Raw genomic sequence first — 18,060 nt, forward strand, 5'->3', positions numbered from 1 at the left:
AACACACCAGCTTCCATTTCCACATGATTCAAAGCTAGAGCAAAATTTTGTTACCTAATCACCTTCAGAAAACTGCTGTGAGACACATCAACATCCTAAAACACCATTCAAAATAATCCAAGGGCTAGCTTAGTCATCCGTGGACACGTCCACTCAGTATACAGATCTGTGTAGCTTTCATTGTTAAAAAAAAAAAAAAAAAATTACCATCCTTCATTTGAAAACATTCAACACTAAAAAAACTTTATGTATTATTTTATCAAAGTTTCCTGTCATATACCGTATCATCCCTTCCAAGATCAACTTACATGACCATTAGGAAAAAAGCCACATCTCTCTCCAATCAAAACACCCAAACCCTAAAAAGTTAACATCTGTCTTTACAACCTTCCAAGAACATACTTCCCAGAATCAGATACCTACTTTTCTAACAGTCTCTCTACCTTAAAACAAGTCCCTTACAGTAACTTTCTGCTTATGGTGTCTGGGATTTACTTACAAATAATAGCAGGGAAGAAGTTGGAGGCTGGAGAAGGGAACAGTGGAGAAGGGAGAACAGAGATGAAAAGAGATTGTGGATGTATTGATGTGTTGAGTTGTATGATGCTTACCTACACAATTCTATCTACTTTTGAATGTTTCAAAATTTCTGTAAACAACATTCTTAAAACACAACTCAGAAAATACTGTACATACACTCACAGGCTTATACCACCACCCTTCACTACAAATTGACCTATCCTATGAAGGCCTCCTCAGGAACACAATGCTCTCATCCAGGGACCCGCCCACTATTCATAATTCAAAAGAGGATAGACCTCTGATGATTGCCCATTAAAAGAAATTCTCAAACATCATGTCATCTTCTTCCCTCCATCTGAAGGCATCCTCTTTTAAAAACTATCATAACATCTTCCTCCTAGTACTGGAAATATCCTCCCACACAGCACTTACCTTCCTCTGAAATAATGATAATTAACTATCCTAGAAGTTAACAAACTTCTAGCTTTCCACCAAACTAATCTTCAGAAAGTGTTTAATTCTTGCTAAGAAAGGAAAAAGAAACAAACTACTTTTGACCTGGTAGCCTGAAAAATAAACTATATTGAAAAAGTTTCTGGTAAAAAAAAAAAAAAAAAAAAAAGTTTCATTTTTAAAATTAATGCAACTTCTATGACTTCTTGTTACTGAGGGAGAAAAAAGCAAAGAAGTTCTAATATTTAAACATTCAACTCTGAAAAACATCTTTAAAAAGACATTAAAGTCTCCAGGAAACTTCATCAGAATACACTAAACAAGGCCTAATCATAAATGATCTTATTTATTTACTTGTCTATATCTATTTCTTCCCAGTCAAAAGTTCTATGGGGGAATAACTTTATCTCTTTTGCTCACCACTTACATATCCACTGCCTTGGACAGTGCCTAGCACCTAACAGGTGCTCAATAACAATTTGTAAAAGAAATAAATACATGAACACATAAACTTCTTCCTAAATAAGAAGTTTTAGTAAAATGATTTCATTAAGTAATGCAACTTAAAAAAGTTGCAATGTTCTCAAAAAAAAAAAAAACTGGAATAGCAGGTCAGTGGAACACAAGTATAAAAGGCACTGGCTTTCTACTTCAAAAGTAGCAAACTCCATTCAATATTTTGTAATATATAAATGACACACAAAATACACAAAAATATGCAGTATGAAGGGGTGCTGAAAATTAGATAGGTCAGGAGCAGTCGAACAGAAACTGGATCCCATCCCAGGACTATTTTATTAGCAGAGATAAGTTCAGTGGGGGGATAAGGCCATAGTACAAATTTTATTCTCATGAGTACCAAAGTTTTCTGAAAATGGGAGTTCTTCCTCTTTACCACTGCCATTTTTTCCCATTAGTCAGAAAAGTTCTCTAGTTGAACTCTACTGTGACAGAACTAAGTACATTAAAGCAGTTAAAATACTCCAACAACAACAACAAAAAACAAACAAAATCATAAAGAGTCCTAACAACTTTTAGGTCAAAAATAATAATAAACACCTGCCTTTAAACTAAAATGGAATAGCCTTTGCGTGGCTACATATGAATTCGATGATTCCCTTTTAAGTTTTACCTCTAAATGCTTGTGACTAAACACATCAAACTTCTGATAACTAGAAAAACTCATTAGTTTATCTAACTTATCTAGAATAAATATCTAATTTATTCTAGTTTATCGCATTTATAAAATTAAAGTTTCCTAATATTCTTGAGACTCGAGAAAACTTTTTCATTCATAAATCCAACTGAAAACAGTTCCACTGACTAAACTCTCCTAAAAATACTTATGTATTCTGCGTAAATAACCAGATTTTTTATTTTGCAATATAGTATGTGCCGTCCAAGAACATTTTTAAAGGTTTCGGTTAGCAAGACCCATTCTTCTGACAAGCTGAGTTTAACAAACTTTTTTTTAGCCCAAACTAAACTCTTTTTTAAGGCTTTAACCGCTATTCCCTGATAATAATGCGTAAGAAACTTTTAATTCTTAAAAGTTTAAATGAATCCACTTTCACGAAGACATGCTTTGTTTCATGTTTTCTACCACCTATTTCCTCTTCTGTCTTCAGTTTTAAATATTCAAAGGACATGAGAGTATACTGCGAACTGCAGGCTGCCCGGAAAGAAGGAAAAGGGACTGAGTGATTGGTCTTGTGGAAAAGATTTAAGGTGACACTTGCAGTACTTCTTTTAAGGGATCAAGTAGGGGAGACCTCTTGTTTGTACAAGCTTTTAGCTTCATAACTAGTTTTATGCTGGGGAAAATTATAGCCTGCTTACTTAGAAACGACTTCTCGGGCAGGAGAAAAATAAAACTGGAAGGAAACACAAAGCAGAGTGGCTTTGACGGGAGGGCAAAGTAAGTGGAGAAGAAAGGAGTACGTACACATACCTGGTTCACAGCATCCGTGATGATGGTGGTCAGTCTGACAGTATTTATCCCTTAAAGGCATTTTCAGTGGGCGAGACCTACTTTCCTTTCACTGTAAGAAGCTCTTCATTGCGGCTTGGCTGTTGAAAGAAGTACAAATCCGTCACTCACCCCGAACTTCCTGGGGGGGTTCTGGCCAGGTTTTCCAGATACGTTCTCTCCACCCGCCCGCCGTTTTCCCTCCACGGACCCGTACCTTCCTCTAGAACTGGAAACAGGAAAACGAAGCACGAAGGCTTCCCCAGCCCAAACTCCCGCACAGGTTCACCGCCCTACCCGGAAACGCAGCCTGCGGCGCGCTGCGCAAGGCGAGGGCCTGGCCGGCTGCGCGGGCGGCAGCGGCCTCGCCGGCCCCGGCGGGCGCGCGCGGAGACGGAGGCGCGGAGCGCGGCGGCCACGGCCGGCGCCGGGGCCCGCGGGGCGGCGGGCGTGGCGACAGGGGCGGTAGAGGTGCGGCTCCCGCCGGCGGCCGACCCACGCCGTGCCCTCCCGCCGCGCACGTGCGTTGGGGTCTCCCCGGCGGACCCCCGTCCCCATAACCAAGTGCGCCCAACTTACTTAACTCCTAGGGCGGGCCGGCGGGTAGGCGGAAGGAAGGAAGGCAGGCCGGGCAGCCGCGGGCACAGCCTGGCGTGGGAGGCGGCTTCGGGCCCCACCTGGCGCAGCCTCGGCGGACCACGCGAAGGGGAGCGGGGTTCGGGCCCGACGCGCTCCCAAAGAGTCCCCGCCGGCGCTGACGCGGAAGCGCCACAGCTCACCACGTCCCTCCGCGGCCCGAGGCGACGGCGACGGCGACGGCGGCGGCGGCTCACGGCGTCCCTCCGCGCTGTGGAGCTGGGCGGGCGGGCGGCGCGCGGGCGCAGGCAGTTGACAGGAGGAACCGCCCCGCAGAAGCCGCCGCCGCCACCGAAGGAGCTGGAACCGGAGCCGGCAAGACCTGGGCGCCCCTCGCCGGGGCAACGGCTGCCGCCGGAGCCCGGCTCCCCCCAGCGCCGCTCCACCTGCAACGGTCCCTCAGGCTTTTGGAGAGGGGCGGGGAAGAATGGGGCTTCCCCCCACCTTGGGCCTTTTTTGGTAGTAGTTGTCGTTTCAGGAAACTTTATTAAGTCAGTCTCTCCCTTTCTCTGTCTCCCCCTCCCCGAAGAGCCTGAGCTACCGCCGCGGAGCGGGTAGGAAGGGGAAGCAGAGACTCTCCCGCAGCGACAGGGAGCGACTGACTGACCCCGGACGGAGATGGGGCGAGGGCAGGAAGTGACAAGCTCTCGGAGTGGGTGGGGGGAGTGTGGCCGGCACGCCCGGGAGCGCCGCGCGCATGCGCCCGCCCGGGCACCCGGGCCTGTGGCGAGGCGAGGCGAGGCGAGGCGAGGCGAGGCGAGGCGAGGCGACGCGCGGCGGCCGGGCAGGGGGAGGGAGCCTCGGCCGGGGTCTCTCGGGCCGGCCGCTCGTTCGCGCGTCCTCCCGCGGGCCGACGGGGCGCCGAAGCCCTCGACTGTTCGTGCCCGGGAGACGGGCTCATCGGCAACCAAACTGTTGCTTTCTCCTTCCGTTGGAACCGAAACTGGGAGGGTTGGAAAAGCACGGGAACGAAGTGTAGGAAGAGGCTTGACAAACGGGGGAGCCGTGAGTAGTGGAGATTCCGCATAGGGGGTCGGCACGCCTAGGGTAAGAGTCGATTGATTGGGGAGGGTCTGTGGTGGTTTTGACGCAGCGATTGTCGAAGTGTGCCCCAGCTCTTTGGGGTTTTCATCAAGTTCTTGGGAGAAAACTATCTGGTGGCGGACGATCGGGATTGATCGCTGCGGAGCTCGCTTCTGGAACTGGAGGCGGAGGCGAAGGAGGTGGGTCACGTGGGCCGGACTTTCCCTCCTCTTCGGCGCCCGCGTCCCGCCTGGAAAATCCCCCGAAGATCGCGGTCGTCTGTCCAATCCGCAAACCCGTGGGGCCGCCTCTTGGGGCAGGAGAGCCACCGCAACTCCCAGAACGGAATTCTTGCTCTACAAGCAAAGACGTGTCCACTGTCAGGAAATGTTAGGGGAGAAAAAGCCTATCCGCCCAGTTTTCTCTTCTCGGGCTGTAAGATCCACTGGAAACCTCCTCAGTTGCGTAGCGTGAACTGTCAAGTTTGCCGGGTCCTGAAAGAGCAGTTTGGTAGTAGCTTGGTGTGTATTTTGGAGGAGCAAACGAGTGACTGAAATCTGTTTTGAAAATTCATAGGGAAGTTTGTGGTAGGTCCTGTAATTAATAAACTGATAGTTGATAAAAATAAAAAATACTGAACGGAGCATCTGCATATGGGTTGTAGCAGCTTGATTATAGGGATAACAAGAAAGGGAAGAGTGATCCAAGTGACCCACTTTTTAAAGGGAATTCCAGGTACTGAACGTTCTACACACCAGTCATGTACTGGTATGTTGGATCCTTATTTTTCTGTCCCATTGTCAAGAGGCATCACACAACATCAAACTAAGATGCAGTGCCACAATAAATTAATTTAATTTAATGCCACAATTAAGGTAAAAGAACTATGATACGTGCACATTATGGTGTTTATCATGCAGCCAATAAAAATTGTGTAATATTGTATGCAGTATGCTAAAGCATATCGAAAGAATTTGAATGTGTCACCTTAACAGTGGAACAGGTAATTTTTATTTAACATTGGAGATGTTTGGTAAAAATTTGAGGTGAAATATTTTCTTCCATTTTCAGAGGACCCTTTCCTACTTTTATAAGCACATTTAGCACGGGTTTAAAAATGAATGTGCAATTCTAAGTTTCCATAGACCTGAAAAGGCATTGCTTCAGATATGTGAATTATAATTGTTTGCTGGCCACATAGGAGTAATAAATAGTTCGCTTCCTGAGTAAATGCAGCAGTCTTTATATTTCAGAGTGGCTGATACTAGAGGTACTAGCAATTGCTTGCTAATGGAAAATATTTTAAACAATTTTTAAGAAAGAATTATAGACAAGATTGGAATGTCTTTGTGGGTACAACATACTGAATACTAAATCATAAAATTTTAAAGATAAAAAAAACATGGAAATTATCTAATGTTACTTTATAAATGAAAAAAAAAAAAAAAAACTGAAACCCAGGGAGGTTAGTTGATTTGCTGAAGGTCACAAAGTAACAACTGGGTCAGATACCTAGATCAATCCTTTCTATAACGATACTAGTATTGTTACATGGATTGAGTAATATGTGTTAAGCTCAAGAATAACTCATTTAATCCTATCAGCAATTCAATCCTTTCATTCTACAGGTAGAGAAACAAAGGCAAAAATAGGTTAGATAACTCAAGATTACCTGATACATACAGCTGATAGGCAACTGAGCCAGCATTTGAAACCAAGCAGTATAGCTTTGAAACTCAGGACATTATTCTATACTGCCTAAACTATGTCACCTACATTATACCATAGCAATTTTGGATCACACTATATGTGAAAGAAAGATCCTGTCACTTGTGAAAGGTATTAAAAAGCTATGTACAAGTTTATGAAGTGGAAATGGAGTTGCTAAATCTTAAGAGTTTAATTGAAATTTGACAGGACACCAGAGCTTAGACTTTGGACATCATCTGGAATTACCGTCCTACTCCTAAAAACACCATGCACAAATCACCCCAGAAAAATGATGTCTTCATTGTTCACTGCTGCAACCTAGGTGACACATTATTACAGCTTTAAGGAACTTTTTGATCCTTAAGTCTGGAATTATGTCCTAATGACTGACCTAAAACCAATGGTTTAAAATTATTCTCTCATCTTCAAGGCAGGAAAATTTGACCATAAATATACACACACCCGTACACATTATTACTGCACAAGAGACCACCTGATGGGGATCCCTGGGTGGCGCAGCGGTTTGGCGCCTGCCTTTGGCCCAGGGCGCGATCCTGGAGACCCGGGATCGAATCCCACGTCGGGCTCCCAGTGCATGGAGCCTGCTTCTCCCTCTGCCTGTGTCTCTGCCTCTCTCTCTATATCAAATAAAAATTTATAAAAAAAAAAAAAAAAAAGAGACCACCTGATGCTTTAAAACCATTTTATGTACTCTCAATTCTATAGATCAGTGATTTAGACTGGCCTTGTCTGGAATCATGCATATAGTTATTTGGCATCTTAACTGGGCACCTTCATGACTGGTTGGTTGTTAGTGTTGACTATTGGCTAGTTCTATCTCATAGCCTTCCTTCCTCAAGATTAACCTGGGCTTCACATCCAGGCAGCATGCCAGACAGGTACAAACAGGAAGCTGTAAGACCTCTTGAAGCACAAGTTACATGACATCACTTCTACCACATACATTGTTAGTCAAAGTAGGTCAAAAGGCCAGCACAGATTCAGGAATTAGGAAAACAGATTCCCCTCCCGGATGAGAAGAACAAAGTCCTGTTTCAAAGGGACATGCATAATAGGAATGGGAAGAATTATTTTGATGATCTTTCACATTAGTTATTTCAAAAATGATACTAAAGCTGAAAATTTTTTTTAATGCTGTATGATTCCTTTAAGAACAGCAAAACGAGCCACTAATCAAACCTATTCTTTGACTAATTGGGCCAAATTGGTGGCTTTGTGTAGATAAACTTTGAAGATTCCTTAACTTTTCTAAGTGGATTTCTTTTTCTCATCATTTTGTTGCTTTTCTAAACACATCTCTCACTAAAACACAGTATAAAAACCTAACACGAAGTAGAAGTAATTATGGTTCCTATAGAACCTTTACTCTGGTCCAAATTTTGCTAACTTTGATAATGATGTGACATTTTAAATTCATAATTATGTACAAAATCAAATTATGGGCCAAAATAGAAACTGAGAGTTTAGAAAGAGTCACGGAAAAATTTATTTAGAGGGACAAATATTAAACTGTTGATGTATTATCAACTATATAGAATTTATCACTTAAGGTTTGTGGAAGTAACATAATATGAAAAAAAGAAGATAATGCTTACCCTAAGGTGTTTATTTTAAGGAGAGAAAGGAGTAGGTTGTACCTGGGTTGCTGCCCTGGAGATAAGTTGCCTACCAGGAAACCCCTGACATGGACTTGTATCTTTCATTCCTGGTGCTAAGGCACACATAGGTCTTGCTGGCCAGATGACACAATGCATACACCATGCTGCCATGAGGGCACCAAACCATCCTTGACAAGTCTTTCGTTTAAATGTATTTCAGCTAGCATGTAAGTGAATTTCATTTTTTAAAAAATGCTTTTTGCTATAATGGAGTTTGTTTATAAGTATTATAATCTAATAACAGCTAATGATAATTTTGTCATTTTTTTTAACTCAATGTTCTAAGTGCCTTCTAGTTTTTCACTGAAACCTTTTTTTTTACAAAGATCCTGGGTTAGATATTATCCCATTTTACATAAAGAGAAACAGTGTCTGAGCCAAGATTTAAATATAGGTCTGTCTGAGTCCAGGTCCTGTGCCTCAAGTTACATATATTCTAATTATTACTAAAATGTTATCTCCAAGTCAAACCTGTCTAGAGCCTCTAAACTCTTAACTACCCATGAGACAAACCAAGCATTTCCCCAAGCATCTCAAAATTAGCAGGACCAAAACTGAACTTCTTACCAAACTGTTCTTCTTCAAATTTTAATCAACAGTGTTCCTATCCATTTAGCTCTCAACACAGAAGCCGTGGAGTCATGGAGAAGAGCATTCGCACAGATGCAAAGTCATGGAAGTTACCTGTATATGCAGGTTTCTCATCTCACTTATCCCCAACGTCTACCCTAGCACCATAAACAATTGGTTATACTTCAGAAAGTTTGAGATAGTTTCCACTCCACATATGCACCATCAATCCTTTAGTCTAAAACCTCATCTTTGAATTATTGCCATAACTACCTCTATGGTCTCCCTACCACTCATCTCTCCCTTAATTATTCCATACTATCAACAGAATTACAGTCCAAAACTAATATTACTCCCCAATTGAAAATCCCTATTGACTGCCAATTTTTTACATGAAGAAATCAAATCTTAACAAAAAGCATAAAACCAGCATACATTTGGGAGTCGGAAAAATCTGAATGTTAGTCCTGTCTCCATCACTTACGGGTTTTGTGTCTCTAGGGAAGTAAGAACCTCTTCTGAGCCTCAGTTTTCTCAGCTGTATGCTATTTTCAGCATAGTGAGAAATTGGTTAATGAATAAAGCACTCAACAAGATCCGGAATACAATACAGGTATATAATAAATACTCATTACATCTGGCCTTCTCACAATGTCACAACTTTATGCTCTAAGGATTTCTCACCCTTTTCAAAAATTAAAGCAAAAGTAAAACTGGGTGGAGAGGGAGTGTGGAACACAAGGAAATTCTAGAGAGAGGTATCAGTTATGTGGGTGTATCCATTTGTTAAAGCAACTATTAGAATAATGGAAGAGTGGTTACCCTTCCAAGAAGGAGAAGACAAGTGGAACTGAATAAAGGAATACCAACTTGGGAATTACTGGCTATTTTATAGATTTTGACCTCAGCAATCATTACATGTATATTGCTTTATAATAATTCAGTAAGCTGATAGTTATGTTTTATGCACTTTATGAATGTGTATAATATTTCACAATAAAAATGTTTTTAAGGTAGCTGACCTAGGTTTTAATGCCTCTGAACTACATCTTAGAAACAGAAATTAGAAATAATTATTGAACTTTTCCAAGATTTTATGCCTTTGCACATGCTACTCCTCATGCCTGGAAATATCTTTCCCCTCCATCTAGAAAACTTGTACTCATCCTTGAAGACCCACTTCGAATGTCATTTTTTATGAAACCAGTTCCCACGAACAAATAATTGCTCCAACTTCCTTTTCCTATAGTACATCATTTTGATCAAATCTCTGACTCTGCAATCAGAATTCATCAAGAACACAGACCATCACTTATTCCTCTGTTTTGCCGTCATCTAGCACACTACTGTCATATAATGGGCAACCGTTAAAAGTTACTGGACGGGCCTGAGTGACTGAATTAGCAGTAAACATAATAAAAATTTAGTGGGGAAAATAAGTTTTAGGAGTTTGGTTTATTTAGGCCCTTGGCCTAATGGGACACCCATTTCCAATGTAAAGAACAATCATACATACAAGCACAATTAAAAGAACTACTAGTGTATAGAGTCGGCAATGTTGTAGAATGTATACCACAGCTGGATACTTGCAACTACTAAACATCCATCACGTAAAACCATTCATGACTTTGTGAGGGGTAGTTTTTTGTTTGGATTTTTTTTTTAATTTTGAAAAAAATCTCAAATTTCAACACACATTGCAAGTAATTTCCATACCCCCTTTAACCAGATTCACCGATTTTTAGTATTTTGTCGTATTTGTTTTCTCTCCATATACATTTTTTATTTTTGAACCATTTTAGAGTAGATTGCATACATCATGGTCCTTCATCCCTTATTACTTCAGTGTGTATTCTCTAGAAGCAAGGATATATTATTATATAACCACAGTGCAGTTACCGAATTTAGGAAATATGACATGATAAATTTGATTTGATTTGATTAAATATGATTTGGGGCACCTGGCTGGTTCAATAGGTGGAGCATGCACTTCGATCTTGGGGTCCTGAGTTAGAGCTCTACATTGGGCATAAAGCCTACTTAAGCAAAACAAACAAAAAAACATGATTTGATAAAATACACTTGACCCTTGAAACAACACAGGTTTAAACTACATGGGTCCACTTATACATGAATTTTTTCAATAAATACAATACAGTACTATAAATATATTTTCCCTTCCTTATGGTTTTCTTAACATTTTCTTTTCCCTAGCTTATTTTATTGTAAGAATACAGTATGTGATACATATGAAACACAAAATGTTTTTAATTGACAGCTTATGTTATTGGTAAGGCTTCTAGTCAACATGCTATTAGTAAAGTTTTGGAGGAGTCAAGATTGTATGTAGATTTTTAACTGTGGGGTGGAAGGGCCATCAGCAGCCCTAACTCCTGCATTGCCCAAGGGCCAACTGTACTTTTTTTTTAAGATTTTATTTATTCATGACAGACACAGAGAGAGAGAGAGGCAGAGACACACACAGGCAGAGGGAGAAGCAGGCTCCATGCAGGGAGCCCAACGCAGGACTCAATCCCGGGTCTCCAGGATCACACCCCGGGCGGAAGGTGGCGCTAAACTGCTGGGCCACCGGGGCTGCCCTGTACTTTTATTTCATCTACAGTTTATTATTATATATATATAATATACATATTATGCTATTATAACCGTGTCAGTTATCCTGATAATGCCTTGTATGGATATTTTTTATTGGCTCCAATATAAAACCCAATCCAGAACCACATATTGCATTTAGTTATATCTCTGTACTTCCCTTCAACCTGGAACAGTTTTTCAGTCTTTCTTTGTCTTTCATGACAATAATGTTTTGATGAATATAGGCCAGTTGTTTTAGAGAAAGAGTCAACAGAGGTTTGTTATGATTAGATTGAGCTTTTACATTTTTCTGAATGTTCTACAACATAAGGAATGTGGTGTCTTTCTTCAGGGTATCAAAACCAGAGGCATGGGATGTCTGTTTGATGTTAATCTTCATCACTGGTTTAAGTGGTTGTTTAGTTTCTCCACTGTGTAGTTTTATTTATGCTAGGAATAAGTAATTTGTGAAGAGAAAACAATGATCTTATTATAGACACTCCTTTTAACTATTGATCTTGGTAATTCTATTTAGGTTTTACAAATTATCAAAGCAAAAGTAAAAGGATAAAAGTTAACTGAATTACATCTTTATTTCTAATCTGATCATTAGAAACTAATGATCAATTATGTAACTGGAAACTGTTTTCTGGTTTACTCTTACATGATAGGAAGTTGAAAGAAAAGTTTATAATTATCCTGGGTGCTAATTTATTACTGGAAAATTCATTCAACCAACATTTACTGAGTACCTATTATATTCCAAACATCCTGCCAAACTGAGAACATACAGTAAGACAAGTTTTCTGACCTTTAGTCAACAAAAATTTACTTAGTGCTGTATACACCAGGTCCTAGGAAGACAACCATGAATAATTTAGGAAGTTCTTATCCTCTTGAAGTCTCTAGTCTAATTATTGAGGCATTCCCAACCTAATAATGATGACATGTAAAAGAAGTATATTACTTAGCTCTAGAGAGCAGATACTGGAAAAACAAGAAAAAGCATTGCCCTAGTGGCTGTTACAGGAATGGAATCTGATTGCTTGTATGATTTCCAAGGAGTAACTGAACTGTTCAGGATATGTTTTATGTAAAAATAGGTATTTACATACAAATAAAATTAACATACTATGTTTAACAAGGAAAAAATAAAAAAATAAAAGAAGTATATTATTTCATAATAATCACATAAGACAGGCAGAGAAGAGATGATTGAAAACATGGAATCATAAGGTCCCATACGCAACAGCAGCTGGGGACAGCAAAAGGGAGTATTTGCCGCAAAGAGTTTTTCAACTCACTTGAATTAGAGAAGAGAACATTATAAAGGATGAATAATGTTGGTTTTCTTCCAAGTAAATATTATAATGTTTCCAAGACCTATTCCTTAAGGATAGCCAGCTAACAGATTATCTATTGTAACGTATTAACGGGGTAATGCATTCTAAACTCTAAGTCATAAATGTTTTGCAATTCTATTTAAACAAGTAGTCATTGAAGAGTTTTGTATTTGAAATTATATCATTAAAAAGGCATTCAGGGGGTGCTTGAGTGGCTCAGTTAAGCCTCCAACTCTTGATTTTGGCTCAGGTCATGATCTCAAGGTCCTGAGATGGAGCCCCGCATTGGGCTCAGTGCTGATCATGGAGCCTGCTTAAGATTCTCTCTTCCACTACCCCTCAACACTCGCTGGCTCTTTCTCTCTCTCTCTCTCTCTCTCTCTCTCAAAAAAAAAAAAAAAAAAAAAAAAAAGACTCTTGAATTTTTCATTCATTCTTTCTCTCAACTGCTCCTCCTTATGGCCAAAGGGATTTATTTGCAAGACTTGAGTTGATAAGGCTGCAGTTAGACTGAAGAACAGAATGAAGTTAACTTGTTTATGTAACTCTAACTTCATCAATGTATTGATCTGAACTACTAAACCAAAATCTTCTCTTATAACAAAGTATCAGAAAAAATGTACACTTTTAGCTTATGGAAACTGAGTCAAAAGTTAAAAATCCATACATGTGCCTTCAGGTCTTAATTCCAATTGAACACATGGACTGATATATATCAAACCATAACCTACAAAAAATATTACCTTAATGAAACATTTTAAGTAAATGACTGGTTTCTGAACTTATATTTGTCCAAGAGTTTAAATAATTTCTAAAATAATTTTTACAAAATGATCACTTTTTATCTTAAATCAACATTTATTTTTCCATTCAAACTTTCTAATTTTTTCAAAAGAAAATTGTATATCTTGAATATGAGAAATCTCTAAAATTACAGTATATGTAAGTAGATGGTATTTTATATAGTCAGGAAGCTTGCTAGGTGTTTCTTCTACTTTCAAGTCATCAGATAGTGACAACAGACTGTTTATAAAGCAATTTCAGTGTTGTAATTGTCATAAATGGAGTAAGAAAAAGCTAGATTGGTAAGAATTTTGAAAAAGAGCATCAGGAAATTACTCCCTCAACTCAAGCAGAGTAGTTTCCATTTAGGAGAAAGCACCATAGGATCCAAAGTGTCAAGATTCTTGGTAAGACCTGTGTTGCTAGGCAGTACTAAATCATCCAATGACACCTACATGCTGGAGTTAATATTCTTTCAATGCCATAGAATGACACTTTCTTCTTGGTACTTTGTGGGGAAATATCTAAATCTGTCATTCTCTTTTCTCAAATAAATGCCTTTGAAAAAAAGTGAGTCAAAGTTCAGTATCTTTCTAAACATCTAATTGCTAGAAGAGACAGTGTGCCAAAACAATCAGGAATGGCAGTTTCATTTATGGGAATAAACCTGCTCTACATTTCTCAGAAATTTGTTTTCAAAAAGGAACAATTGCTATAGAATATTCAAAGATCCCCTCGTTTTAATGTTCTCTTTTCTTAATTACTTATGAAACTGAGAACAGTTATACAGTAAAGTGAAAGATCTCATTGAAATAACTCCTTTTTTAAATTGTGGTCTTTCAGGTCACAGGATGGTCATTTTAAACATGGAACCCAGTCAGGTGAATAAAGATGCCAAATAATGCACAAGTCAACTAGATTAATAAAATGAATATCCAAAGACTGCTCAATAAGTCAACTATATTTTATTTGGAAAACATTTGAGACATTTGTATCTCATCTAACTGTCCCTTAGGATTTCACTTAAAACAATGACCTCATGTCTTCTAAGAATTAAAAAACGAATCTACAGAAGATATTTCGTAGTCTACTTGTTCATTCCTACATTATCCTTGTGTTTAAAAGAGGGAGAAAAATCCAAGAAAAAATATAAAGAGGTTGTGAAGAGAAAGAAAAAGTTAATTGGCATTAATAGGTCAAGCTGTTGGCTTATGTTTTGGTTTATGAAAGAAACCAGTGAGTAAAATATATATTCTAATTTGAATTAGGAGGGGCAAGTCTGATTTCTTATTGCATGGTTCACATGAGAAAGTTTCTTCAAATTTACCATATTTTGAGCTGTATGAGTTTAGAGGCATGAAGATTTGGCTCAATTTACCAATCATTTTTGGACGATGTCAGGGTTGGAAATAACTTCAAAGTCATCTTTTAAATTCCAACCTTCCAACTAAAGCTTGCATCTCCTTTACGATATTCCTGCCAAGGGCCAAGCTAAAGTTTGAGCATTTCCAAGTAATAGGGAATTTACCACCTCTTGTGACAATCCATTCCACTTTATTCTGTTGCATTGAAATTGGCCTTCCTAAGCTTCTCACACCCAGCAAGGATGAGTATATAGAACATATGTGATTCCTCTTCCATCTAAAGATGTATTTAAAATCTTTGCTGACGAGGCAAAATTTCATCAGTTTATCCTCTAAAAATATTAATTATCCAATTAGAGTATTTTGATTCATTCATGTAACAGATATTTAGTGAGCACCTGCTTTATTCCAGAAACAGTACCAGGGATTGGGAGATCTATCAATGAGCAAAAACAAAAACAAATTCCATGATTCTTCATGGAATTTACAGATGTACGACTGCTGTCTCCCCACAGATTATATGAAATCTATTGTTCTCATGCATATGCTTTCATTAATTTACTTACTGATTAAAAATGCCAAAATAACTTTTTAAAAAAGTTTCCTTCTGTTAAACATTCAGCAGAAAAATCATGATTATCAACAGTTATATTCAATTTACATAATTTGAAAACCATATCTCTACCAAAAATACACTACTGCTTATATTTATGGAGTTAGTACAAATATACATATGTCTTTTGCAATGATTTATTTATATACACAAATAAATTTGCATAAGAATAAGATATGACTAAGAAAATACAATTACTTGAATAATCAAAAATCATTTATGAAAATCAATTAGCTGACTTTTTGAAGTTTTCAGATAGGATCTTTGTGGATAGTAGGCTTAGTTCTTACATACTAGTAGTTTGATTTGCTACAAAATTAAATCTGCAGATGAGCTGGATATTGGTAGTAGGATTAGGTAAGGAGCAAGGAAAAATCATTCAAGGGGCACCTGGTCGCTCAGTTGGTTAAGCGTCTGCCTTTGATCCTGGAGTCCTGAGATCACCACGCATCATTGGGCTCCCTGTTCAGCAGGGAGCCTACTTCTCCCTCTGCCCCTCCCCCAACTCGTGCTCTCACTCACTCTCTCTCAAATAAATAAATCTTGCAAAAAAAAAAAAAGAAAAAGAAAAAGCATTCAAGACTAAGCTATGTGATTTAGGTGACTCACATTACCAAGAATAATATATTGAAAACTCCTAAGGAAAAATCTACAAAGCCTTCAGTTGGTACCATGTACACAACCATGTTATGAGAAGATGAATTCCTGTATCTTTGAGGCCTATTCAGGATCTTTTATAGGTAAATGGACTCCTACCTTTATAATCATAGTTGATTAAGCCAATCATTATTTCATTAGTCACAGGCAACCATATACAGTCTGGCACATAGTAGGCACTCAATGGACATTTTTGATTTAATGAACACATGGGCAGAAGTAAAAGTAGACTCAGGAGTGGGATAAAAGGGACTAGAAAGAAAGGGAACTATTAACTCATTCAATAAATATTTATTGATCTCTATAAATAGATCAGGCACTGTGTGTCAGATACTGTTTCAGGGCATATGGGGGGAAACAAACCAGACATGATTGTACTAGCCCTCAAGGAGTTTCCAGTCTAATTGAAAAGAGAGATATTAACCCAAAAACGACTTACTATGATGTAAATATAATGTGCATAATATAAGTGATATAATAAGATATATAGGGCCATGAGAGATTTAATAGTGAGATTTGACCTTGTTAGGGAGGTCAGGGAAGGCTTGCCAAAGGAAGTGACAAGAAACTATCCAGATGAAGTGAGGAGAAAGATGGTCTGGCAACTGCAAAATCCTTATGGAAGAATGACGGCTAGTGGGACTTTGCACAGGGAACGTGGTATGAAATGAGGCTGGAAAGACATTTGTAGCCATCTGTAGAGGTCCTTTATCTTAGGAGCAAAGAAAAAGCATCACATGTGTAGCAAAGTTAGAGATCTAATCATTACAAACTCAAACATACACACAAAATGTGGTGTCATTATGTTGTGGTGTGTGTGCATATACACATATACAGCTATTTGGAAATTGAGATATCACTGACATTTATAATTGATATAATAAAACTCGCCCTTTTAAAGTGAACAAGCCAGTGGGTTTCAGGATACTTGTAGAGTTGTACACTCAACACTATCTAATTTCAGAACATTACACTACCCAAAAAGAAATCCTATAGCCATTAGTAAATCTAATTCCCTCTCCCCGCTCCCCATAGTCTAGGGCAACCATTAATCTACTTTCTATCTCTATGGATATGCCTATTCTGGGCATTTATATAAATGGTATCATAGAATATGTGGCCCTTTATGTTTGGCTTCTTTCATGGCATTATGTTTTCAAGATTTACTCACGGAGCATGTATCAGCACCTCATTTCTTTTGGTTGCTAAGTAATATTCTGTTGTATGGATATACCACATTTTATTTATCTACTCATCAATTTATGAACATTTGGGTTATTTCCATTTTTGGGCTATTATGATTAATGTTGCCATGAACATCTGCATGCAAGTTTTTGTGTTGGCATATTATTTTCATATCTCTTGGGTTATACTATGGAGTAGAATTGCTGGGTCATATGGATGTCCTATTAGTGTTCACTATTAACATCTGTAGTAGATGAATTTCTTGACCTGTTCTTCTACTTTGTGTAGTTGGAGCCCAGGACTGCCCCCTCAGCCCCTGCCCAGCCTCTCCTGGGATCAGGCTGTATGTTTGCCACATGTTTCATCTAGCTCCTGGCACACTATCCATAACAGGCTTGCCAGCTCTAAACTCAGCATCCAACACGTGGGAACTGAGGGAGTATCAGGAATGCAAATGAAATCTCTCTGACTGAATACACCACAGCCCTTTTAAGTATGGTAGGCATTCCCCCAAGTGGGCAGGACTGACCTGCCCTGCAGGGAGTCCCACAGAGTGAGTGGAGGAATAATCTATCCACACCTGTTGGTCCCCCCAGATTATTGAGCATACTTGCCCCAAATGAGTCAGGCCAAGAGAAGGCCAGCATGACCCCTCTCCTCTCCAGAGTTTCAGGAACCCAGAATAAAGAGATGAGAATTTGTCCAAATATCTTCACACCCTCGTTTCTGCTTTACCCTTTAGTCTACCAACAAGGGTAGCCTTTATTTTTACTTCTTCCACACTTCAGTGATTCTCTCTAGAGGGTGTGTGGAATTCTGTGGAGGTATTACTAGTTGTCACAATGATTGGCAGCTGCAACTAGCATTTAGTTGAGCAGGACAGAAGATACCAGATGTCTCAAGGTGCTAAGGACCTTCTTGTGAAACATTCCTCCTGACGTTTTTTAATAACAGCTTT

At 39.2% G+C, this 18,060-nt stretch overlaps 1 protein-coding gene across 7 annotated transcripts in view; it reads right to left on the reverse strand.

The window, feature by feature from the left end:
* The window catches only part of ZNF800 (zinc finger protein 800), a 146,682-nt gene that overhangs the window by 41,500 nt on the left and 87,122 nt on the right, over nucleotides 1–18,060 (reverse strand). For 2 of the 7 annotated variants that reach the window (XM_072784444.1, XM_072784441.1), the window contains exons 1-2: nucleotides 3,524–4,204; nucleotides 2,927–3,045 (exon numbers count right to left, since the gene is read on the reverse strand). In XM_072784444.1, the coding sequence (XP_072640545.1) occupies nucleotides 2,927–2,987 (61 nt within the window). In that variant the 5' untranslated portion in view covers nucleotides 2,988–3,045; nucleotides 3,524–4,204. Of the gene's footprint in view, nucleotides 1–2,926; nucleotides 3,046–3,161; nucleotides 3,293–3,523; nucleotides 4,205–18,060 lie in introns of those variants that run through there. The other 5 variants (XM_072784445.1, XM_072784442.1, XM_072784443.1 and 2 more) reach the window with 3 other exon arrangements.

The sequence above is a fragment of the Canis lupus genome, chromosome 18 (assembly GCF_048164855.1).
Source record: "Canis lupus baileyi chromosome 18, mCanLup2.hap1, whole genome shotgun sequence".
Classification (NCBI taxonomy): domain Eukaryota; kingdom Metazoa; phylum Chordata; class Mammalia; order Carnivora; family Canidae; genus Canis; species Canis lupus.